The sequence below is a fragment of the Pantherophis guttatus genome, chromosome 2, assembly GCF_059756535.1.
Source record: "Pantherophis guttatus breed Tessera chromosome 2, ASM5975653v1, whole genome shotgun sequence".
Lineage (NCBI taxonomy): Eukaryota > Metazoa > Chordata > Lepidosauria > Squamata > Colubridae > Pantherophis > Pantherophis guttatus.
Window position 1 is genome coordinate 9,910,350 of NC_142064.1, and position 25,638 is coordinate 9,935,987.

General features: G+C 44.6%; 1 protein-coding gene across 2 annotated transcripts in view; it reads right to left on the minus strand.

The window, feature by feature from the left end:
- The window catches only part of PSTPIP2 (proline-serine-threonine phosphatase interacting protein 2), a 60,658-nt gene that overhangs the window by 9,044 nt on the left and 25,976 nt on the right, over positions 1-25,638 (minus strand). For both annotated transcript variants that reach the window (XM_034403887.3, XM_034403888.3), the window contains exons 2-11: positions 22,440-22,540; positions 20,446-20,523; positions 17,074-17,108; positions 11,709-11,815; positions 7,700-7,762; positions 7,518-7,616; positions 5,563-5,608; positions 2,497-2,576; positions 968-1,066; positions 304-400 (exon numbers count right to left, since the gene is read on the minus strand). In XM_034403887.3, coding sequence (XP_034259778.2) covers positions 304-400; positions 968-1,066; positions 2,497-2,576; positions 5,563-5,608; positions 7,518-7,616; positions 7,700-7,762; positions 11,709-11,815; positions 17,074-17,108; positions 20,446-20,523; positions 22,440-22,540 — 805 coding nt within the window. The remainder of the gene's footprint in view (positions 1-303; positions 401-967; positions 1,067-2,496; positions 2,577-5,562; positions 5,609-7,517; positions 7,617-7,699; positions 7,763-11,708; positions 11,816-17,073; positions 17,109-20,445; positions 20,524-22,439; positions 22,541-25,638) is intronic.

Genomic DNA, 25,638 nt, shown 5'->3' on the forward strand with positions numbered 1-25,638 from the left:
AACCAGATCAAGGAAGAGGCACAGAAGGATTCTGGGATGGCAGTCGGTCAGAATAACTTGAAAATCAGTCCAAATTTCTCCCTATCTCCACTGATACCAAAGAAAATCAAGATGAGATTAGTTTGAGTTTCTTTCTCACGCTCCTGTCTAGCTCTGGACTGTCGCCTTTTCTTCCTCTTCCGAGAATCCCTTATCCCTTCACAGACCCAGACACAAATCACCAAGTTCCTTTACAGAACCGTGTTTCAGAGACCGGAATTGAGCACCATTTGAACATGAGTCCTCGGGCTTCCGTCACTTTACCTGGAGGGAGGTTGCCGGTCTTGCGAATATGTACAAAACACTCTATGTCGTTCCCGATGTTGCACTGCTCGAGGGCTTTGCGGATCTCTTCGTAATTCTGTCATAGGGAAGAGAACATCGCGTTTAGCGGCAGGAAAATGACATACCCCGCTCTATATCTTCAATGGCAGACCCACATAGAATTAATTACGGTAGTCTAGCGGAGACGGAGAGAGATGTTTAGACCTCAGCTTGCAATGATTTGTTTAGTGACTATTCAAAATGACAACGGTACTGCAACAGTGACTTATGACCGTTTTTCACACTTACGACTATTGCAGCCTCCCCCGTGGCCAGGTGATTAAAATCCAGGCACTTGGTGTCTGAATTTATGACCGTCATAGTATCCTGGGATCATGTGATCGCCCTTTGCAGCCTTCCCAGCCAGGTTCTGACAAGCAGTGTCAAGGGGGGAATGCCAGATTCGCTTAATGACCACATGGTTCACATGCTGCGGTGGTCGTAAGTGTGAGGATGGATTGCAAGACGGATTTATTTTTTATAACTTTGAACAATCATTAAACAAAAAGTTATAAGTCAAGGACGACCTGTAGTCTGAAAGTGCCAACCCCAAAAAGTTGGTCAATGCAATACGGAAGGGTAGGAATTGACGCTCCTTTCTTACATCATCATTCTTGACACAACCTTCCGACAGCTGATTGACATGCAACCACACAGCGTTCCGAAAATAGTTGATCCGCTCGCATTCTTGACTCTCAAAGAACTGCAGGAGACACAGAAGAAGATCAGCTACAGAACTCAAAGAAGCAGCATTATATTGGGAGGGCTATGGAGATTCTCAGTCCTCCAGGTCATGGTTGTCCCAAAGGAGCTTTTTTCGAAAGGCAACTGGACTTTCTGGTTTTTTCTTTTGAAGATGTTTCACTTCTCATCCAAGAAGCTTCTTCAGTTCTGACTGGATGGTGGGGAACGGAAGGATTTATCCCAGGGGTGAAATCTAAATTTTTTTACTACCAGTTCTGTGGGCGTGGTGTGGCTTAGTGGGCGTGGTGTGGCTTGGTGGGCGTGGCAGGAGAAGGATCCTCCAAAATCCCCATTCCCTCCCCACTCCTGGGGGAAGGATATTGCAAAATCTCCATTTCCTCTCCACTCCTGGGGGAAAGATATTGCAAAATCTCCATTCTCACCCCACTCTGGGGCCAGCCAGACGTGGTATTTGCCGGTTCTCCGAACTACTCAAAATTTCCACTACCGGTTCTCCGAACTGCTCAAAACTTTCGCTACCGGTTCTACAGAACCTGCTGGATTTCACCCCTGATTTATCCTCCTTGCAGACAGCTGGTCATTTGCATTCTTTGAGAGAGTCGTTGAGGCCACTTGGCGGTTTTTCTGTGTCCTCGGCGTCACTTGAGTAGTGCAAATGGGTGTGGAGCCTTCTTGGAACTGCTGAAAGCATTTGCACTACTGACCCTGAGGACACAGATAAACCTCCAAGTGGCCTCAACCATCCTCAAAAAGGATGCAAATGACCAGCTTGTCTGCAAGGAATATAAATCTGTCCATTCGGCACCATATATTTTTTTTTGCCGGAAATCGGTGGTTTTCAAATTCGATATATAAATAAATAAATTTTATGAGGCAATGCTATTCCAAAAGGGAGAAGCAATAACACAAAAAAAGCACCTTTGGATAGTCCCCACAAGTGCCAAGAAGGGATGTAGATATAATCTGCGGAAAGAACTAAATTTTATTAAAAATGTATTCTAGGATCTATTTGGGATGGGAGAGCGGGGGGATCCATTTTCTTAAACTTGTTTGGCTTTCCGCCTCGTTGGCTTCTCCTTCGTTGGGTAAATCAATCTTCCTTCTTTGGGTTTTCCAAAATAAACTATACTCCATATGTGGAAGTATTTTACATGCAGCTGTTAAATTACAGGCTGCGTCCACAAAGGTTTCTACCAATTCAGCCATGTAGCTGAATCAGCAACTAAATTGTTGGTTCAGCTGAATATCTTGCTTTTTGTAACAACAACACAGAAGGAGAAGGAGAGAGAACGGAACCTAGAAACAATGGGAAATCCTGCCAAACGTTGGCACAAAAATCTCAGAAACTTCTCTATCGCCTCCGCCTTATATCTTCACACTGAGAAACAAGATTTCTGCTTCACTTGTGTGGTGTTGAGTTTTGTTTACCTCGCAAGCCTTGATGTGCTCGTTCTGCCATTCTTCTCTGATCTTCTCCAGAGCGTTGACGTTGTTTTGATACATCCTGTCTGCAAATGGGAAACAACAAAGAAGTTATCCAGTTGTGTGCTGCAGCTGCCCAAAAAGCCAATGCAATCCTAAAGCTGCATTAACAGAGGAATAGAATCAAGATCACGTGAAATATTAATACTACTTTATCATGCCTTGGTAAGGCCACACTTGGAATCCAGTTTTGGTCGCCACGATGTAGAAAAGATGTGGAGACTCTAGAAAGAGTGCAGAGGAGAGCAACAAAGATGATTAGGGGACTGGAGGCTAAAACATACGAAGAACGATTGCAGGAACTGGGTATGTCTAATTTAATGAAAAGAAGGACTAGGGGAGACAGGATAGCAGCGTTCCAATATCTCAGGGCTTCCATAAAGAAGAGGGAGTCAACCTATTCTCCAAAGCACCTGAGGGCAGGAGAAGAAGCAATGGATGGAAACTAATAAAGGAGAGAAGCAACCTATAATTAAGGAGAAATTTCCTGACAGAACAATTAATCAGGGGATTAATTGCATACATGTGTGCACCGGCCTCCCCTCCCAGGAGTCTCCACGTGGCCTGTTTCGGCCTCCGGGGGGTGGGGGAGGCCATTTCACCCTCCCCAGGCTCCAAGAAAGCTTCTGGAGCCTGGGGAGGGCAAAAAATGGGCCTTCCGGTTCCACCGGAAGTCAGGAAACAGGCTGTTTCCCAGTCTCCGGAGGCTTCAGGGAGGCCTGCTAGGCCCAAAATGGGGCACCGGGGCGGGGGGTGTCACACATGCATGTGCAGGGGGCGGGGCATGGGGGGATTGAATTATGGGTGTGAGCACGCGCACACAACGCCCCACACTCCCACCCCCCACTTCTGGCACGCAACAGCAAAAAAGTTAGCCATCACTGGACTAGACAGTCACTTGTCTGAAATGGCATAAGTTCTCCTGCTTGAGCAAGGGGTTGGACTAGAAGACCTCCAAGGTCCCTTCCAGCTCTATTCTATTCTAATTCTAATATAGCCCACTGAATAATTTTCTTGGTCATTTCAAGATCTGAAAGCAGAACTTTTGCTGAAAATATGCAGAGAGCATCATTATGAACAGATTTTGGAGGAAATGTTGACATCCAACTTTTAAAAAAAAAATAAGCAAGAAAAATTAAAGTCTTAATAAAAGTCATGCTGATCATGAATAAATGTTTCCCTCTGGATTTTTCCTGTAGAAATTTGGAAATTCTTATCTGATCAATGTCATGGATGCATAGAACATAGATTCAACATAGAAGGGACCTTTGAGGTCTGCTAGACCGACCACCTGATCAAGGAAGGAGAGTTTTTAATCATCCCCGTCAAATCATTCCTAGGAAGAATTTGAAAAAAATCTAACAGAGTTTCTTGTTGATTCACCTTTTCTACCCATGTCTGAACACCATGAATGTTTCTCCCCCTAACTCACAAACCAAGGAAGAAGATATTTTAACCAATGGGGTTGAAGTTCCTTCAACTGTCTATATTTATCTACATTTTAGGCAATTTCCTTCCCCTTTTCACTCCTACCTATTCCTTTTTTAAAAACCATATTCTCTACAGCCAAGTCATTATACCAAATAATGACTCCTAAATCTGAATTCACCCACAATTGCTGCGTTCACACGACATGCTATGCCCAAATAAATCACATTTTGACTTAAGCTCATGGACTGGCCCACAGGACAGGCTAAGACAATGACTGACACCACGCCCCCCCCCCCAACTTCCTATCACTAACCTTAATAACTCCAGTCCCATAACACGCTAAACTCGGGTTAACATATCACAGTTTCTAAACCTTGTTTCTAAACCTCAGGAACATTGTTTGTAAACCTCAGGAATGTGGTTCCAATTCCCAGAATTCCCCAACCAGCCAAGTGAATCTTCCACAATTGGAACAACATGTTGACTTCAACTCCCAGAATTCTCAGCAATTCTCACACTGACTGGAAAATTCTGGAAGTTGAGCCTATACATCTAGAAGCTATCAAGTTGGGTAATGTTTGTTTAACAAGTGATATGATCCTAGTCTCTTTGAGTCAGCCCATCTACTTTTTCCTCTCTGTGCATTCAATTTGCTCTTCCTTTAAGACTGAGAAATTGTAGGAAGTTAGCACCCACCCCTTTCCTGGAAGAGTGAAATATTTTAGGAAATATGAAAAAGGCAGACTATTATATTACCCTGGATGAGAAATGGAGAAGCATATTTTACAGACAAAGCAGCTCCCACCTTCCTGCCCCCCCCCCTTTGTCAATGGGCCATTAAGGCTTGGGCCAGTCTATTTTACATAACGAAGATCTGCCTCCTTCAGGCAGAGCCATAGTAGGAATTGCCAAAGATCCAACAAAGATAGGATTAGCCCTCTACACAATAGCAGCAGAAACTCACCACATGTGACCTGGGAAGCACATGTGACCATCAGCCAGCAAGGCCCCCACCCCCTGGGAGTCTGACAACCAATCAGAGTACTCTTTCGGGGCCCCAAGAAATGCAGACCCAGAGAGAGCATAAAAACCCGAGGATTTACTGTATCTGCCCCCCTTTTCTGTTCAGGAACTCAAGCCATGTGATCCTGTCCACCATTAAACCATCTTTCCAAGCAGTCTCCATGTTTCCAGTGTCTTTTTCCCCACTTGGAGCAGAACCTAGAAGGATGTTTCTTCCAACAAAATCTTAATTCTCCAAAGCACCTGAGGGCAGGACAAGAAGCAATGGGTGGAAACTAATCAAGGAGAGAAGCAATTTAGAACTAAGGAGAAATTTCCTGACAGTTAGAACAATTCATCAGTGGAATGAATTGCCTCCAGAAGTTGTGAATGCTCCAACACTGGAAGTTTTTTAAGAAGAGATTGGACAACCATTTGTCTGAAGTGGTGTAGGGTTTCCTGCCTAAGCAGGGGGTTGGACTAGAAGACCTCCAAGGTCCCTTCCAATTCTGATATTCTATTCTAAGTGGAAATTGGTTTGAAAGTTGGCAATTCTCTTCAGAAGGCAGAACAACTCACCTGAATCTTCCAAGGCAGACTTGGCCTGAGCTAGTTTCACAAACAGCTGAAAAGGAAGAAAAAATAATTGGGGAAGATAAATAACAGTAGGCAAGGAACATGTTAATTCTGAAAAGGAGAAAAAAGAGGGAAGAATTATTTCAATTTTTGGATAGGAAAAATAAAGACTCCCTTATAACTGGATTGAGCATAATGAAATTAATACAAGTATTCCTTGACTTACGACCCGCAATTGAGCCCAAAATTTACGTTGCTAAGCGAGACATTTGTTAAGTGAGTTTTGCCCCATTTTACAACCTTTCCTCCCACAATAAGCGATTCACTGCAGCTGTAAAGTTAGTGACACGGTTGTTAAGTGAATCTGGCTTCCCCACTGACTTTGCTTGTCAGAAGGTCGCAAAAGGAGATCACTGCGACGGTCATAAATAAGAGTCAAGCATCTGAATTTTGATCACGTGACCAAGGGGTTGCTGCCGCAGTCGTTCATGTGAAAAACAGTCATAGGTCACTTTTGTCAGTGCCATTGTAACTTTGAATGGTCACTAAACGAGCTGTTGTAAGTTGAGGACTACCTGCAGTTAAAGTACAGTATTGCAGGCTCAGTCTGCCCATGGTCAGGAGTTCGATCCTGAAGGGACTCAAGGTTGACTCAGCCTTCTGAGGTCCATAAAATGAGGACCCAGATTGTTGGGGGCAGAGTAAACCATTAGAGGGGGCTTGTCACCTGAGGACTACCTGTAAATGCCATTTTGTTTTGTGGCCTATCGGCCGCTGGCCTCTTCTGCCCCAGCTATGGACCCCAAAGAACACAGCACGCACAAAGTTTGTACAAAACTTAATTTACTAAAATAACTCAGTCTTTTTCCAAACAAAGGCTGTTAATAAACTTTCTTAACAGCCTACAAGAAACCAAAGATAAAGTAATCAAAATCTTACTAAGGTTGGCAGAAAGCCCAGAAGCAATTTGCAGAGAATCCAGACACGAAGGAGAATGAACTAAAGTTGTTCCCTACAACTTGCTTCAGTCGGCGTTCCTCCTTAAATAGGCTAAGGGAGTGACCAATTAGCCCCAAGCCTTACTCTCGAGACCTCCTCCTGAGGAGCCACTCCTGCCTTTTGGCCGCTCTGAGCGCCCGTGCATCGAGAAGAAGCTCCTCCTCTTCGTCCTCTTCACTTAAGGGAGCTTCTGGAGGTTCTGAAGGCCCTGGCTGAATCCCCGCCTCTGGCACCACATCTTCTCCAGCCTCCTCATTGTCTGACTCGAGTGCCAGCTGCACAGGGTGCTGGCGCAACACCATACCAGCCTCCTCGCTGTCAGAATCAGCTACAATCCGCATAGGCCGCTGACGGGCCACAACATGGCCCCTCCGACAGCCAAATCAGAGGAGGAGGAGGCATGGGAGTCAGGGTCAGCGTCAAGGCAACCTGGAAGCTCCGAGGGGGAAGAGGGAATGGACCTGGCAGAAAGAGAGTCAGAGGCAGAACTTGGGCCGTCCGTCAACCTTCAGACGGAGAGCCAACAGTCCCCAGGTCTGGAGGTGGTAGCTGAGGAAGAGGAGGAACAGCTGGGTCCAGTGCCTGACGCACAGATGCACAGAAGGCAGAGGAGAGGAGAGCAGTGGAAATCTATGGGCCGGTCCTTGGGATGGAAGAGACACTGCTACTAGCGAAGCCCCACCCTAACTCTGGGGATAAAAGGCAGGGAGCGGAGATGAATAGATGTAACAGACAACTAATTCATCTCCCTGCCGGACGGACTTGTTAACCTGCGGTGAGACAGAAACTTGTTGCCGAGGCTGCTGGCCCTCTTAATTAAAGGAATCATTGCTTCAACTACAGAAGGTTTGTCGTGTTTGGGGAGCTGGGTCAGAACATTTTGGGGCAAAACGGTCATTGAATTGAAGCCCAAAACTTTGCAGCTGTTCATTCATTGCCCTGCATGGATCTCCTCTTACCTTTTCCTGCTGCTTCGGTGTGACCAGGTTGGTGCTCCGATGAACTGCTTGCTCCGCTTCGTCTTTGTCCCTGCATCGCTGTTCGTAGATCCTCTTGGCCTGGGGAATTGCAGAACAGAGCGAGCTGACGGGGACAGACAATTATCACGTATTTTAATAAACAGAAGGGAGGAACCACTCACTTCCATGGCCTTCTTGTACTGCAGATTCCGGTTTTTGTGAATGGCGTCCATTATTAGTTCAATCTGTGAAAGAAAAAAAAAATAAAAATTAAAAAAAAAACCCACTCTTTGTTTCCAAGCAAAACATTTCCCCCTTCTAAAAATAGAAGACCGCACAACAAGAATGGGAAAAAAAAAAAAAAAAACCACTCTTTTATTTTTAACCTTGCAAAGCACAGTTCTCTGTTAACCCATAGAGAGTTTCAACCAGGGGTGAAATATAAAATTGGTTACTACTACCGGTTCTGTGCGTGTGGCTTGGTGGGGGGGGGGGGGGGATAATGTGACTGGGTGGGCGTGGCCAGCTTTTTTTTCTTTTTTTTCTTTTTTTACTTTTAAAAGCATTTTTTCTACAACCTCTTCGGCCAAAGAGGTTGTAAAAAAAATGCTTTTAAAAGCCTCTGACGATCAGGCAACTCAGCTGGGATCGTCAGAGGCTTTTAAAAGCATTTTTTCTACAACCTCAGGGGGGCTGGGGTGGGCGGGGCCAGCTCGACATCAGTCATGTCGGGGGCATCTGTGGTGGCCAAGTGCTAAGGCAGGATTTCCTTCAAACCGTCCCTAACTCTCATTATAATCTCCTTCCTTCCTTCCTTCCTTCCTTCCTTCCTTCCTTCCTTCCTTCCTTCCTTCCTTTTCTTCTTTTTCCATCCCTCTTCATTCTCCTTTCTTCGGTGGGCCTGTGGGCCAGATCTAAGCACCCCACAGGGCAGTGGTGGGTTGCTCCCGGTTCGCACCAGTTTGCAAGAACCGGTAGTAAAAATTTAGTTCCAAGTAGTAGTTCCAAGAACCGGTAATAACATTGGCTGGCCATGCCCATGAACAGGCTTTTTTTTTTTTTTTAACTTTTAAAAGCATTTTTTCTACAACCTCTTCGGCCAAAAAAATGCTTTTAAAAGTAAAAAAAAAAAAACCCTCTTTTGATCCCGAAGCTCAGCTGGGAACGTCAGAGGCTTTTCAAAGCATTTTTTCTACAACCTCTTCAGCCGAACAGGTGGTAAAAAAAATGCTTTTGAAAAGCCTCTGACGATCTCAGCCGAGTTGCCTGATCGGCAGAGAGGCTTTTCAAAGCATTTTTTTCTGCAACCTCTTAAGGTTGTAGAAAAAATAGTTTTAAAAGTAAAAAAAAAAAAAAGTGGTCACGCCCACCCAGCTACATTACCCCCACCACCAAGCCATGCCCACAAAATAAGCCACGCCCACAGAATCGGTACTAACAAAATTTAGAACCCACCCCTGCCGCAGGGACCAGATCTGGCCCGCAAGCCTTGAGTTTGACACCTCTGGTATAGGGTTTCCTACTTGAGCAGGGAGTTGGACTAGAGACCTCCAAGGTCCCTTCCATCTCTGTTATTCTATTCTGGAAACTTGTTAAGGAGTGATCCAAGCTAGGTGTCAGGTTTCGATGTCGTCTCAAATAAAATAAATTGCATTTCCAAACAAATAGTCTTTGAAGAATCTTTCATTTTATTAAGCACAACAACCTGTCCCCGATTGTGGCGTAGCCAACACTGACTTCCTGACCCCAAACCTTCCCTTTCCGTTCCCCAATTCTCTGCGTCTCATTGGCCCTCTTCCAAATCACTCTCCCCATATCTACTACTTCAGCTCGCAGGAATGTCCCCCCTCCCATCTCATCTCCTAGGGGATATTATCTTCAGGGAAAATAAGTAGGTGAGAGGTCAAGCGTCCTCTTGCCAGCTGACCCCTCTTCTCCTTCTTATGTCAGCACTAGAGTAAATGCAGGTTGAAGTTCTGACACTAGGAATAAGGGGAAGCTTTCTGACAGGGAGAACAATTAATCCATGGAAGGGCTTATCTCCTGGAGTTATGGGTGCTCCATACCTGGAAGTTTTCAGAAATAGACTGGACAACCATTTAACCAGTATGCTATAAGGGTTCTTGCCTTGGGGAGGGGGTTGGACTAGAAGACCTCTGAGGTCCCTTTCAGCCCTATATACTATGTTCTATCTGTTGAGTTAGACTGAGTTTCTTTTTTGTGCTTCCCCTTCCTTCCCGTAAACCAATGTTTCTCAATCTTGGCATCTTGAAGATCTGCTGACTTCAAGAATTCCCCAGACAGCCATGGGAATTCACCCATGGGAACCTGCCCATGTTTCCTGGGGAAGTCTGAGACTTCCACACCTCTTAAAGCTATCAAGGTTGAGAAACACCGCCGTACACCAGAGAACATTTTCTGTAATAGTCCTGTTTCTTCCTCTACATACTCTTGGGCATTTGGTTACTCTGTGCTTTGTTCAAACTCAACTTATGTCTAGTGGAGAAAGAAAAAAAAAAACCCATCCCATTGGGATGTCCTTCGATAATAAAAAATTAAAAATTGGCAGCTTTTCATTCTGAACTTTGAAATATAACCTAAGCATCACCTTAAGAGGTTAACAGAAGCCAGATTCACTTAACAACCATGCTCCTAACTGTTAACAGGTTTAACAGATTAACAGAGTTGGAAGGGATCTCATAGCCCAAGCTGGAGACCCTACACCATTTCTGATAGATGGCAGTCAAATCCCTTCTTGAAAGTCTCAAGTGATGAAGCTCCCACAACTTCCAAAGGCAACTTCTGTTCCATGGGTTGATTGTTCTCGCTGTCAGAAAGTTCCTCCTCATTTCTCATTGGTCATCCTCATTGGTCATTCCTCATTGGTCATCTAGTCCAACCCCCCGCCCTAGCAGGAGACCCTACACCATTTCTGACAGATGGCAGTCCAGTCTCTTCTTGAAAGCCTCCAGTGATGAAGCTCCCACAACTTCCAAAGGCAACTTCTGTTCCATGGGTTGATTGTTCTCACGGTCAGAAAATTTCTCCTTATTTCCAGGTTGAATCTCTCCTTGGTCAATTTCCATTCATTATTCCTTATCTGGCCTTCAGATGCCTTGGAAAATAGCTTAACCCCCTCTTCTTTGTGGCAGCCCCTCAAATATTGGAAGACTGCTATCATATCTCCCTTGGTCCTTCTCTTCACTAGACTAGCCATGCCCAGTTCCTGCAACTGTTCTTCGTATGTTTTAGCCTCCAGTGCCCTCATCATCCTGGTTGCTCTCCTCTGCACTCTTTCTAGAGTCTCAACATCTTTTTATAGCGTGGCGACCAAAACTGGATGCAGTACTCTAGGTGTGGTCTTACTAAGGCTTAATAGAGTGGTATCAGTACCTCAATTGATCTTGATTGTATCCCTCTGTTATTCCAATTTAGGATTGTGTTGGCTTTTTGGCTGCCGCCGCACACTACTGGTTCATATTTTATTGATTGTCCACTAAGACTCCAAGATCCCTCTCACAGTTTGCTTAGTGACCATTTGAAGTTACAACAGCACTGAAAAAAGTAACTTATGACCGTTTTTGACACTTGCAACAGGTGCAAATATAGGAAGACAGCCCCCCCCCCCCCGGCTTGCCCAGATTAAATATTCTTTGTTCTTAATATTAAGAGAGGCAGGATAGAATATTTGCTCAAAGGAGAAATGGAGAAACATGTTCTTAAAGGCAGAAAGCAGCCCCAGTCTTCCTGCATAGTAAAACAGCCTACATCAGATACTTGAAGACTTTAGAGATGGATATATTAAGAGAGACTGGGCCAATCTAGTCCTAGACAAAACACCTTCAGCTCCAGGTCATGGAATTATGAATTTATATCCCTCATCCAAATTCTAAGAACAGGTCATGACCTTTAGGACATAATAGGTTTTACCTACCACCATTAGAATAGCAAAAGGCACAAGGCTCATTACATTGTGCAACCCCCTGGAGCATCTCAAACACAAAACCCCAGAAACCTATAAAGATCTATCCACTTATTCAGCCATTTTGTCAGCTGTCCCAGAACTCATGCTGTGGTTGGTTCTGCTCATCCATAAACTGTCTTTTTTAAGCAGCTTTCATTTTATTCCCAGCTTTGAACTGGACCTGCATTTTTCTTCCAACAATACCTTCCCCCCCCCCAATTCCTCACCTTTTTACGATGGAGTTTTTGCTTTTCTCTGAAATCCTCCATTTTCTTCGCTTCTTCCCTGAGATTCTGGGCTAACTGCATATGGATTTGGCCAACAGTCTCCACGCCTAGGAGCAAGAACATCAACTCAGATAGGAAAGCCAGTTTTCTTGTCATTTTACATATGAGAAACCAGTTGCAAAAACTCTACAACTGGACTTGTGCCTTGCGCAAAGCCATCATTTGCTTAAACATGGTCCATTCCTTACGCTACAATTACCAAACAATTCATAGTTAAGCATAAATCTGGCCTACAAACCACAATGTCTGGATTCACATCCTTTTAAATCAAAGTCAAACTCATCCAAACAAACCATGGTTTATAGCTTCAATAAGATTCTCACCGGTTCAAGATTGACTCAGCCTTCCATCCTTCCGAGGTGGGTAAAATGAGGACCCAGATTGTTGGGGGCAATAGGCTGACTCTGTAAACTGCTTAGAGAGGGCTGTTAAAGCACTGTGAAGCGGTATGCATGCTAGAATCCAGAAGTTCAGCTTTTCCAGAGTGTGTGCCTGACGAGCACGTGCACAAGCGCATGGCATTTCCGCACAACCTTTTTGGCACTTGGTGCCGAAAAGGTTCGCCATCAATGACATATACCAACTACCAATTCTTTAGGTAAGCATCTTCCAAAGTGTGACCTTCCAAAGATCAAACTTGGTTATTTTATAGGCAAGACAGGTGTTCCGTCTTAAATTAAGGCCTTCAATCCAAGGTAGGTTGGAAGGCTATAACCAGATTAAGGGAACTCTGCTATGAGCCATCATGTTATCTGGGCCTAACATTTCACTGGGTATGAACCAGCCATTGTGATTTATACTCCAAACCATGGTCAAAACAAATTAGGTGTCAGCACTTCAAGCTTCATTTATTCTAGTGCTGACATAAGAAGAAGTGGAGGCGTCTGGAAAGGGACATCTGACTTTTCACCTACTTATTTTCCCTGGAGATAATATCCCCTAGGAGATGAGATGGGAGGGGGGAAATTCCTTTGAGCTGGAGCAGTAGATTAGGGGTAGAATGACTTGGAAGATGGCCAATGAGTGCAGGGAAGTGGGGAACGGAAAGGGAGGGTTTTGGGTCTGGAAGTCAGTGTTGGCTACGATGAGCCAGGATTTAGAATGTCGTGCTCAATAAATGGGAGTTTTTATCAAAGACTTTGTTTGAAATGCAATTTATTTGAGATGACCTCGAAACTTGACATTAGGCTTGATAAAAGCAACTGCTGTAATCTCTTGGCTAGCAAAGAGTCGTCCCAAAAAGCCATCTCAAGTTGTTAGTCATACTCCACTCATTATCAAGGATGTAGCTGCAGAGATGGTCAACAGTATTAAATATCTGGGGGTTCAGATAACTAACAATCTGAACTGGTCTCTCCACACGTTATCTTAGTGAAACGTGCAAACCAGTGAAGTGTGCCTTTCCTGTGTCGGATGAGGAGAGCACATTTTTCTCCTTCTGTCCTGGCCACTTTTTACAGAGGCAGGATTGAGAGCGTTTTAACAAACTGCATCACTCTTTAGTTTGGTGGCCGTAGATAGAAAATCCATACAGAGAGTGGTATGGACAACAGAGAAGATCATAGTTAACTCACTTCCTGGTATTCAGGATGCCACTTGTAAGTGCTCTGTGCTTAGAGCTCAAAGCACTGCTAGAGACCCCTACACACCCACTTTACGACCTGTTTCTGTTGCTCTCCACTGGGAGGAGGTTTCGAAGTATCTCTAGCAGGACTATCAGATTCTATAACACTTTTGTTCCTTATGCCATCTGTCTGGTAAACTCACAAGATTCGTTTCTCTCACCATGTACAGGTATACATTTGAACTGGACTGTTGTTTCTCTGTGACATATAACAGATGCGGGTATATGCATAATTCTGTATTTATCTGTATTTATTTATTTATTCTGTTATATTTTTAGTGTATATTGGAGGTGGTGACCCTTTGAGAGCTGTATGCAATGAAATTTCACTTTAATGTATGCTGATTAGTGTACATTCAAAGTGACAATAGAGTTATTATTCTATTCTATTCTATTCTATTCTATTCTATTCTATTCTATTCTATTCTATTCTATTCTATTCTATTCTATTCTATTCTATTCTATTCTATATTAGTTTTAACAGATCTGTGCTTTTTCCAACAGACCTTGGATTACCAGAACTTCTACAGATGCTAAATACTAGGGAAAAGATGAGTGTTCCTATGACATCTGAGATATACACGGAGTGCTTCACATTCTGAGGTCAAGAAGATTTCTCCAGCTTCCCAACCAGGGCATGACCCTAGTGACTAACTCTATCCAAAGATGAACAAGACTTATCTCAGAAGTTCATGCCTGCTGACCATCACCATATTATAATCTAGAAATGTGGGAAACTCTCAGGCTGCATGCCCTAACATAGCCTAAAATGTTGGCTTCTTTCCAGTGACTCAGACTGAGAACTAGGGTTCCTCAAACTCTACAGCAGGAATGTCCAGGCCTGGCAACTTTAAGCTTTGTGGACTTCAACTCCCAGAATTCCTCAGCCAGCCATTACCAGGAGACTGAGAGTTCTAGTCCTGCCTTAGGCATGAAAGTCGACTGGGTGACTTTTTTTTTTTTTTATTTGACTTATATGCCGCCCTTCTCCGGAGACTCAGGGTGGCTTAAAATGCACTAAGCAATAGCCTTCATCCTTTTGTATATTTATACAAAGTCAGCTTATTGCCCCCACAAACTGGGTCCTCAATTTACCTACCTTAGAAAGGATGGAAGGCTGAGTTGACCTTGAGCCTTGGCGAGATTCGAACCTGCAGTAATTGCAGGCAGCTGGTCTTAATAACCAGCTTAATAACAGGGTGCCTTAGACCACTGTACTATCAAGGCTCTTTGGGCCAATCACCAGGAGACTCTGAATTCTAGTCCTGCCTTAGGCATGGAACCCAATTGGGTGACTTTGGGCCAATCACCAGGAGACTGAGAGTTCTAGTCTCAAATCAGTTCTAGTCTAGATCAAATCAGTTTGGCCTAGCGCAGGGGTCTGCAACCTTAAACATTCAAAGAGCTATTTGGACCCATTTCCCACAGAAAAAAAAAACACCGGGAGCCACAAAACCCTTCCTGTGCTGACTATTTCTTGAGCGGCCACAAAACTAGCACATGTAGTTGAATTAAACGTTCTGTTTTCTTCTGAAACTTTTCTTTTCTTAGATTTATCCATGGTTGGCCTACCAGGGATTGAAAAGCTCAATAAATCGCGTGCCAACAGGTGTCGCACATTGGCGGTTGTGATGCATATTTTGAGTGACAGGGAGCCGCAGCAATGGGTGAAAGAGCCACATGCGGCTCCAGAGCCACAGGCTGCTGACCCCTGGCCTAGTGATTAAGGCATCGGGCTAGAAATCTGATAATGGTGATGGTGAGTTCTAGTCCCGCCTTAGGTATGAAAGCCAGCTGGATGTCTTTGGGTCAATCACCAGGAGACTGTGAGTTCTAGCCCTGCCTTAGGCACAAAGATTGGTGGGATGGCTTTAGGCCAGTCATTCTCTCTCAACCCAACTCGCCTCAAGGGGTTGTTGTTCTGAGGAAAGTAGGAGGAGGAAGGAGTATTAGGTATATTTGCTGCCATGTTGGCTGCAGAATTCTGGGAGTTGAAGTTCCCAAGGCTTGAAGGGGACACCCCTGCTGTAGAGGTTTCTGGCACAGGCATCCATGGGGGAAGTTAATTTTGAAGGTGGTGTTATGAAACAAGCTCCATCCTTCACATAAATTTCATGCAACCTCCATCCTTCACACAATTGCATGCAACCAGGTTGCATTCAACCTCGCTGAAGATTCGGTGGAATCTCCATGTGCATTAAGCCACAGTTTCCATAATATCCAGATAAGGTGGTCACCATACATGCTGGTTGAGGATAAAACCAGTTGAGGTCCTACTGTATATGTGTTGTGGCTTGTTGGGTTGATGGCTTTGATGTAAGAACTAAGCAAGCCCAGAGCAAAGCAACTGGACCTTTGCAACCAGCAGGATCAACCAACAGAGCTGAAGAAGCTTCTTGGATGAGAAGCGAAACATCTTCAAAGAAAAAACCGGAAAGTCCAGTTGCCTCTTGAAAAAGCACCTTTGGGACAACCAGCAGGATCATTAGTAAGAACTACAATAACAATTTAAATAACACAGAACAAGCCCCACTTCCTTCTAGCACTGATGATGTTACCTAATTAGGTAATGAAATGTCTACAAGCAAACAACCAAGTTCAGTGATCACCAAGGGCTTCACAATCGCAATCTTCATTTTAAACTAATCTTTTTAATTCTATGAGTCCTGTGACTCACTAATAAAAACATAGAAATGAAATCTGATTTATTCTTTCTCCTTGGCACAGACATTGTAAAACTAGGGGGGGAGACAGACCAAACATGAGCATCCTTGACAGACCATGGTCAAGCATGGTTTGTTGGATCATCTTGGATGGGTTTCCTAGACAAGCACTAAGCCATGGTCATCTAAATAGAGAGACAGTGTCAATTCTTTGGTTTGTCTAGCTTAGCTTTCCCCACGCTGATCTACCCCTCTACCATATTGTTCTGACCTAGGCTTCCCCAAACCATGAAGCAGACTCCTTGTCCCGACAAAAAAAACCCCTTTTTATTAAGTTACTGTGAATTCTTCTCATTCACATCCAGCAAAGTCTTTCAAGGGAGAATTTACAGCCACAGACCTTATCTGGCTTGGAGAGCTGCCAGGCCGATATCTTCAAAACTTGGCAAGAAGTCTCGGAGAGTCACGAACCAATTAAGCGAACTAATTGTCTCCTGCAAACTCCACTCCCCTTTCGCTCCTCTTTTATTCCCTCTGGGACGGGCCATTCATCGTCCACCTGTGGCTTTACTCCTGAGTCGACCCTTCTTCTTTAGCTGTTCCCTTCGTCTGGCAACTCTGTGCATGCCTACACTGGGAACAGGATCCAGCTGTTCCTCTGCCTCACTGATGTCTGACTCCGAAGGCAGCTGATAACTGGCATCCGGGCCTGGCCCCCTCTCTGCCTCTGACGCAGAGCCCTCATCAGAGCCTTCCCCAGACTCCAGGACTGGCCCGTGTTCCTCCCCAACCTCCTTACTGTCCTAATCTGCTACCAGCTCCACTGGCCACTGGTGGGCCACAACACATATACAGTAGGACCTCAACTGGTTTTATCCTCAACCAGCATGTATACTGACCACCTTATCTGAGTATTATGGAAACTGTGGCTTAATGTACAGGGAGATTCCACCGATAAAGCTAATTTATTTCCCCACCAAAGAAGTTCAACTTTTGTAAGACGCCGCAGATGACTTACGTTGTTTGAAAACCTCCAGTGCTCTTCTGAGGGTACTAAAATGAAAGGAAAACAGACAATGAAGTCGAGCAACCGTGAAATTGTGTTGATGTCACCAAAAACACACCAAAAAAAAAACCCCAAGACTTTTTTACGGGCTTCCAGAAATTAGTCCCGTTTCAACATCTGATTAGGCAAGTTATGAAACTCAGAACATAGCTCTACAAGTCAGATAAATTTCTGAACTTCTCTTTCCTCCTTTGCTAGTGACTTCTCTGAGTGGCCGAGGAAATGTTTCTCAATCATTGAAAGGACACTTGAAATGCAAACTCCAGAAGACACATTTAGTTCAGGAAGTGACAAGAACAAAACCTTGCATGCCTCATGCCCCAGGTCAAGTTCATACAATGCACTGACCCACAGCAGATGAGTTGCATACCTTCTTAGTTGGGTTCCCCCAAACTGCTAAACCATGAAGATGCAGAACACGTTCTAATTTTGTGCCTTGGGTGAAACCAGCAAATGGCTTGTAAAACAAATATGGGAACTCAATCTCTGTTTGAAGGATGAAAGGAGGAGCAGGTTGTTCCTTAAGACAATGGAAAATCGGGGGGAGATCTTTGAGATCAAATCAGTTTGGCCTAGTGCAGGGGTCTGCAACCTTAAACACTCAAAGAGCCATTTGGACCCATTTCCCACAGAAAAAGAAAACACCGGGAGCCACAAAACCCTTCCTGTGCTGACTATTTCTTGAGCGGCCACAAAACTAGCATATGTAGTTGAATTAAATGTTCTGTTTTCTTCTGAAACTTTTCTTTTCTTGGATTTACCTATGGTTGGCCTACCAGGGGATGAAAAGCTCAATAAATTGCGTGCCGGCGGGTATCACACATTGGCGGTTGTGATGCATATTTTGAGTGACAGGGAGCCGCAGCAATGGGTGAAAGAGCCACATGCGGCTCCAGAGCTACAGGTTGCTGACCCCTGGCCTAGTGATTAAGGCATCGGGCTAGAAATCTGATAATGGTGATGGTGAGTTCGAGTCCCGCTTTAGATATGAAAGCCAGCTGGATGTCTTTGGGCCAATCACCAGGAGACTGTGAGTTCTTGTCCCGCCTTAGGCATGAAAGCCAACTGGGTGTCTTTGGGCCAATCACCAGGAGACTGACAGTTTTAGTCCCGCCTTAGGCATGAAAGCCGGCTGGGTGAGTTTGAGTCAATCACCAGGAGACTGTGAGTTCTAGTCCTGCCTTAGGCATGAAGACTGACTGGATGACTTTGGGCCAGTCCCCCTCTCTCTAAGCCCAACCCACCTCACAGGTTTGTTGTTGTAAGGAAAAAGAAGAATTAGTTATTTTCCCTGTCTTGAGTTATTTATACAGATAAAAGTGGGATATTTTAAATATAGATAGATAGATAGATAGATAGATAGATAGATAGATAGATAGATAGATAGATAGATAGATAGATATGGATGGATGGATGGATGGATGGATGGATGGATGGATGGATGGATGGATGGATAGGGAGAGAGAGAGAGACAGAGAAAGAGAGACCAGTCGAGACATATCTCTCTCTCTCTCTCTTTAAGAATTTGGAATTCTTAAATTTTTGGGTTTTTTAGTTAATTGGCCTTAAATGTAATACTTTTAATAATTTTTTAAATTTAAATTGTGATATTTGTATTGTGTTTTTACCTGGCTGTACACCGCCCCGAGTCCTTCGGGAGAGGGGCGGTATAGAAATAAAATTATCCTTATCTCTCTCTCTCTCTCTCTCTCTCTCTCTCTCTCTCTCTCTCTCTCTCCCCCCCCTCCCTCTCTCTCTCTTTCTCTCTCTCTTTCTTTCTCTCCCTCTCTTTCTCTCTCTTTCTCTCTCCCCCCCTCTCTCCATAGATATATATGGATGAAATAGATACAGTATATATATGGAGAGAGATATAGATATATGGATCATATAGATATTTGAATGATATAGATAAAGATATATGGAGGGGGGAGAGAGAGAGAGAGAGAGAGAGAGAGAGAGAGAGATCCCAAGGAATGAAAACAGGTATGCGGTCAGGTGTCCTTGACAGTGGCAGAGGGAGTCTACGGAGAAGGCCCACTGCTAGACCAAGTCATCTGTCTCCCTAAGTGGCAATGGATGGGAACTGGTAGCCACGCATCAAGCCAAAGACAAACCGTCTTTCCTTGACTGCATTTTCCTACAAACTTGGGAACTGAATTCCAACCCTTGGGAGTACTCCCACGTAGATCAGGCATAGGGCCAACCTGAACAAATGACAAAATAACTGCAATGGCTCAGCAGGAGACTTCAGGAAGTGCTCCCTATGAATTCGTTCCCGCATGGATGCAACCGATGATATGTGAGTCATTATTTAAAAAGAAAGAAATAAACCGTCAAAGCAAGGGTGTCAAATAAGACTTCCTTCCCATTTTCAGAAGTTCATCTGGAACTTTTTTTTAAACGTGGTAGTACAGTGGTCTAAGGCACCCTGTTATTAAGCTGGGTATTAAGACCAGCTGCCTGCAATTACTGCAGGTTCGAATCTCACCAGGCTCAAGGTTGACTCAGCCTTCCATCCTTTCTAAGGTAGGTAAATTGAGGACCCAGTTTGTGGGGGCAATAAGCTGACTTTGTATAAATATACGAAAGGATGAAGGCTATTGCTTAGCGCATTGTAAGCCGCCCTGAGTTTCCGGAAAAGGGCGGCATATAAATCAAATTAAAAAATAAATAAATAAATAAATAAAAATAAACTAGGGATAAATTGCCAGGCTGAAGTCTAGGTCAGGGGTCTGCAACCCTAAATGCTCAAAGAGCCATTTGGACCCGTTTCCCACAGAAAAGAAAACACCGGGAGCCACAAAACTTCGGTGGGCGTGGCCAACTCAACGTCTCACCAGTCACATGACACCACACACCCCCAGCCATGCCTACCCAGCCGGTCATTAGAGCAGAGAACCAGTTGTTAAAAAACAACAGAAACTACAAAATCCTTTTGACATCTCTCTCTCTCTCCCTCCCTCCCTCCCCCCTCCCTCTCTCTCCCCCCCTCTCTGTATCTCTCTATGTCTCTCTCTCTCTCTCCCCCCCCCCCCTCTGTATCTCTCTGTCTCTGCCCCGGCCACTTCTCCATCCCCCGCCATCACCCTTACTTTCTCAGGCCAGGCGAGAAGTGACTGGGAGGGGAGGGCAAGGGGTGGGGCCAGTCAGTGGTGGGATCATCCAACAGGGAGCCAAAGCAGAGGGCCCAAAGAGCCGCATGCGGCTCCGGAGCCACAGGTTGCAGACACCCAGTCTAGGTGAATAACGTGGTATTTGACCGAGAATGATGGCTAAGAGATTTCTCCAAACCTGTTTTTCTCCCAACAAGCAGGACTGGCTTACTTGAGCTCTGTCTGCCCACAGGGCTTCTTCCGTGACAAGCTGATCAGCTCCTTCCCATATCTCTCTTCTACAGAAGCCCTGAAACAGACAAAGATTGGCGTAAAAATTCAGGATCCAGGCAAGCAAAGACCTCTGAACCCTAGTTTCATCCTGCCAAGGATCAGCCACTGAAATTCTAGAGGAAATCCTAGAAAGGCTCTGGAGCCTGGGAAGGCGAAAAACGGGCCTTCCAGTTCTACCGGAAGTTACAAAACGGGCAGTTTCCGGCCTCTGGAGGGCTTCCAGGGGGGTGGGGAAGGCTGTTTTCGTCCTCCCTAGGCCCACCGTCCCATCGTGTTCCAAAAGTGGGGGTCACACGCACATGAGTGGGGGGCAGGGCGCATTGAATTATGGATGTGGGCAAGCGTGTGCGTGACCCCCCTCTCACTCCCCCGCTTTTGGCACACGACGGCAAAAAGGTTAGCCATCACTGTCCTATTTCAAACTTTTAGGTAGTCCTCAACTTACAACCGTAATTGATCCTGGAATTACAGTCAAACGTCATAGTGTTTGTTAAGCAGGCCACCATGTGACTGCACCCAGTTTTACAACCTATTTTGCACTGAACGCCGCGGTCCTTAAGCAAACCCAAGGGGTGCTTTTTGCCGGAAAGTAAAAGTAAAAGTTGCAAGTTGCTAGCCTATGACTGTGGGACATTGCAAACGGCCGTAAAATGCAAGTAAATGGTGTTTAAGGACCCACAATGCTTTAATCGTATAGATAGGTACAGATTAACAGAGTTCGAAGGGACCTCATAGGTCATCCAGTCCAACCCCCCGCCCTAGCAGGAGACCCTACACCATTTCTGACAGATGGCAGTCCAGTCTCTTCTTGAAAGCCTCCAGTGATGAAGCTCCCACAACTTCCAAAGGCAACTTCTGTTCCATGGGTTGATTGTTCTCACTGTCAGAAAATTTCTCCTCATTGCCAGGTTGAATCTCTCCTTGTTCAGATTCTATCCATTGTTCCTTGTCTGGCTTTCAGGTGCTTTGGAAAATAGCTTGACTCCCTCTTCTTTGTGGCAGCCCCTCAAATATTGGAAAACTGCTATCATGTCTCCCCTGGTCCTTCTCTTCACTAGACTAGCCATGCCCAGTTCCTGCAACCGTTCATTGTATGTTTTAGTCTCCAGTCCCCTAATCATCCTGGTTGCATATTTTCTGCATTTTTTCTAGAATCTCAACCTCTTTTTTATAGTGTGGTGACCAAAACGGGATGTAGTATTCTAACTATGGTCTTGCTAAGACTTTATAGAATGGTATGAGTACCTCACTTGATCTTGATTGTATCCCTCTGTTAATGCAGTTTAGGATTTCACTGGCTTTTTTGGCTGCTGCCGCACACTGCTACCTTATATTTAATTGGTTGTCCACTAAGACTCCAAGATCCCTCTCACAGTTACCGCTATTAAGCCTGGGGTTTTTTATGTAGACTGAGAGCATATGCACCAAGACAAATTCCTTGTGTGTCCAATCACACTTGGCCAATAAAAAAAATTCTATTCTATTCTATTCTATTCTATTCTATTCTATTCTATTCTATTCTATTCTATTCATTCCATTCCATTCCATTCCATTCCATGTTTTCTATTCTATTCTATTCTATTCTATTCTATTCTATTCTATTCTATTCTATTCTATTCTATTCTATTCTATTCTATTCTATTCTATTCTATTCTATTCTATTCCACCCAGTCTATATGTGTACTTTTGGTTTTTCTTGCCTAAGTGTAAGACTTTACTTTGAGATTGATGTGTGACCACTGGAGCAGGGTGTGTGTGGCCAGCCATCAGAAGTCTGCAACCAGATCATAAGCAGATCTGCGTAAGTCCGTCATAACTTCAAATGTTCGCTAAGCGAGTGTTCGTAAGTCAAGAACTACCTGTAGTGGAGCTAGAAAGTTCATGAGAACATTGAAGAACCTTTCACCATTCCAGGAAAGCAGTCATACGCACCTTTCCCGCAAAAAGTCTTCAAATTCTTTGCAGTTCTTCCTGCCGTCATTCAAGTGTTGGATGATGTTGTCATATCCGGCTGTGCTGACCAAGTCTGTTGTCTAAAAAAGAAAGTTTAAAACTTTGTTAGGCACGTAACATCCCTCCTGCGCGAGCTGCACTGGCTCCCGGTGGTCTTCCGGGTGCGCTTCAAGGTTTTGGTTACCACCTTTAAAGCGCTCCATGGCTCAGGACCTGGGTACTTGCGGGACCGCCTACTACCACCAATAGCCTCCCACCGGCTGGTATGCTCCCATAGAGAGGGTCTTCTCAGGGTGCTGTCGGCCAAACAATGCCGACTGGCGGCCCCCAGGGGGAGAGCCTTCTCTGTGGGGGCACCTACTATCTGGAATGAGCTCCCCCAGAGATACGGAGGATCCCGGATCTGCGCACCTTCCGCCGCGCTCTAGGCCTGGCCTAATTTTCTCCCTCTTTTATAAAAGATTTTTAATTTTTAAATATCTTTTAGTATTTTATATATTCAAATTTTAAAATTGGTTTTAAATAGTTTGGGGTTTTAATTTGTCTGGGCCAAAACTATTTAATTTGATTTTAATTCTATTTTTAAATTTTGTATGTATGTGTTTTACTGCTTGGCTGTGCACCGCCCTGAGTCCTTCGGGAGTAGGGCAGTATAGAAATCAAATCAAATAAATAAATAAATAAAATAAATAAATAACATGCACAGCATTTTCCACGGTGGTAGCTAGAAGCAGCCTGTTGTGGCCTATCAGCCACCGGCCCTTCCAGCAGCCGAATCAGAGGAGGAGGAGGAGGAGACGTGGGAGTTAGAGTCAGCATCAAGGCAACCTGAGAGCTCCGAGAGGGAAAAGGAAACGGAGCTGGCAGAGAAAGAGAGAGAGAGAGAGAGAGGCGGAGCTGGGCCATCTGTCAGCCCTCAGATGGAGAGTCAACAGCCCCCAGGTCTGGAAGTGGCTGATGAGCAAGAGGAGGAACAGCTGGGTCCAGTGCCTGACACACAGATGCGCAGAGGAGAGGAGAGCAGTGGAAATCTATGGGCCAGTCCTTGGGCTGGAAGAGCCACTGCTGTTAGCGAAGCCCCAGCCTAACTCTGGGGATAAAAGGCAGTGGGTGGAGATGAATAGATGTGGCAGACAACTATTCATCTCCCGGCCGGACAGACTTGTTAGCCTGCGTTGAGAGAGAAACATTTTGCCGGGGCTGCTGACGCTCCTAATAAAGGAATCTTTGAGTTGACTTCAGAGGGTTTGTCGTGTTTGGGAAGCTGGGACAGAACACAGCCCAAGGTCATATTTGACATCCGCACACATTTTATTTATTTATTTTATTTTATTTTATTTTTTTTATTGACATAACACAAAACATAAATACATCCAAACAAACATACTATGCATAAACAAACTAAACATTAAAATCAAGTATAATACCTGAACTTTGATAGTAGAGTTATCACGGTAATTAAATATTTGTATATCTAAATATGTATATCTTTCATTATATAACGATATTTATTTGACAATATGCAATTCCATTTCCTCATTTTTGTGTTCTTGGGTGGTATTCCCTTATTTTAACATCCACACACATTTTAAAGTGGCAAAGTTCGAGAAACACTACGCTAGAAGCCCAGGACATGATAAAGTCAGTGAAGTAAATTTAGCTAAGTTTCTTCACCGACATCCTAAGCATCTCATTAAGACTTTTTTCCTAATAGGTCATCCTCCAGAAAACGTGGACTGCCCCTTCCATCATCCTCGGTCAACGTGGAATTGTAGTCCAATACATCTGGAAGGACAAACTGGGATAAGGGCCAAGATAAGGGAATGAAAGCTGGTTCTTCCTGGAGACCAATTCAGCTGCCTATCTAAGCAAGAATCAGGAGAAAACCTGGTGGCTCAGCAGACTAAAAGCATTGTGATTAACACCAGCTGTCTGCAATTACTGTAAGTTCGAACCTCACCAGGCTCAAGGTTGACTCAGCCTTCCATCCTTTCTAAGGTAGGTAAAATGAGGACCCAGTTTGTGGGGGCAATAAGCTGACTTTGTATAAAAATATACAAAAGTATGAAGGCTATTGCTTAATGGCTTGTAAGCCGCCCTGAGTCTCCAGAGAAGGACGGCATATAAATAAATAAAAAAAAACCCTTCAAAGAAACACAGACTTTGGAGAAAATATGCAGAAATGGTTAGAAAAATAAAAGTACGCTTTAACCACAGGAAACATAGAAAGTGTGGGAAAGAAGCACAGACTGGCTTCCCCAATAATTCAACTAGACTGAGCATGCTGGCTGGGGTATTCTGGGAGTTGAAGTTCACCCATCTTAAAGTTGTCACGGATGAGAAACACTTTGTTCTGACCCAGCTCGCCTAACACGACAAACCCACTGAAGTTTATTTATTTATTTATTTATTTATTTATTAAATTTATATACCGCCCTATTCCCGAGAGACTCATGGCGGTGAACAGCGAAAGATAAAAATACATGTAATACAAACGTTAAAAAACCAATTAAAATATACTAAACACTCTGGTCCTAGATAATTCAAGACATCCCAGTTTAAAATAAAATCAAAAAAGCAATATAAAGGGAAAGTTAGGCCAGGCCGGCTTGCTGAAACAGGAATGTTTTGAGGGCACGGCGGAAAGTGCGCAGATCCGGGATCCTCCGTATCTCTGGGGGGAGCTCATTCCAGATAGCAGGTGCCCCCACAGAGAAGTCTCTCCCCCTGGGGGCCGCCAGTCGACACTGTTTGGTTGACGGCACCCTGAGAAGCCCCTCTCTATGGGAGCGTAATGGGTGGTGAGAGGCTATTGGTGGCAGAAGGCGGTCTCGTAAGTACCCCGGTCCTAAACCATGGAGCACTCTAAAGGTGGTAACCAAGACCTTGAAGCACACCCGGAAGACCACCGGGAGCCAGTGCAGCTCGCGCAGGAGGGAAGCCACATGGGAGCGCCATGCTGCTCCCATAACTACCCGCGCGGCTGCATTCTAGACCAGCTGGAACCTCCGGGTGCTCCTCAAGGGGAGCCCCATGTAGAGAGTTAACTCAAAGATTCCTTTATTAGGAGCGCCAGCAAAAAGTTTCTCTCTCAACGCAGGCTAACAAGTCTGTCCGGCAGGGAGATAAATAGTTGTCTGCCACATCTATTCAGCTCCGCCCCTCTGCCTTTTATCCC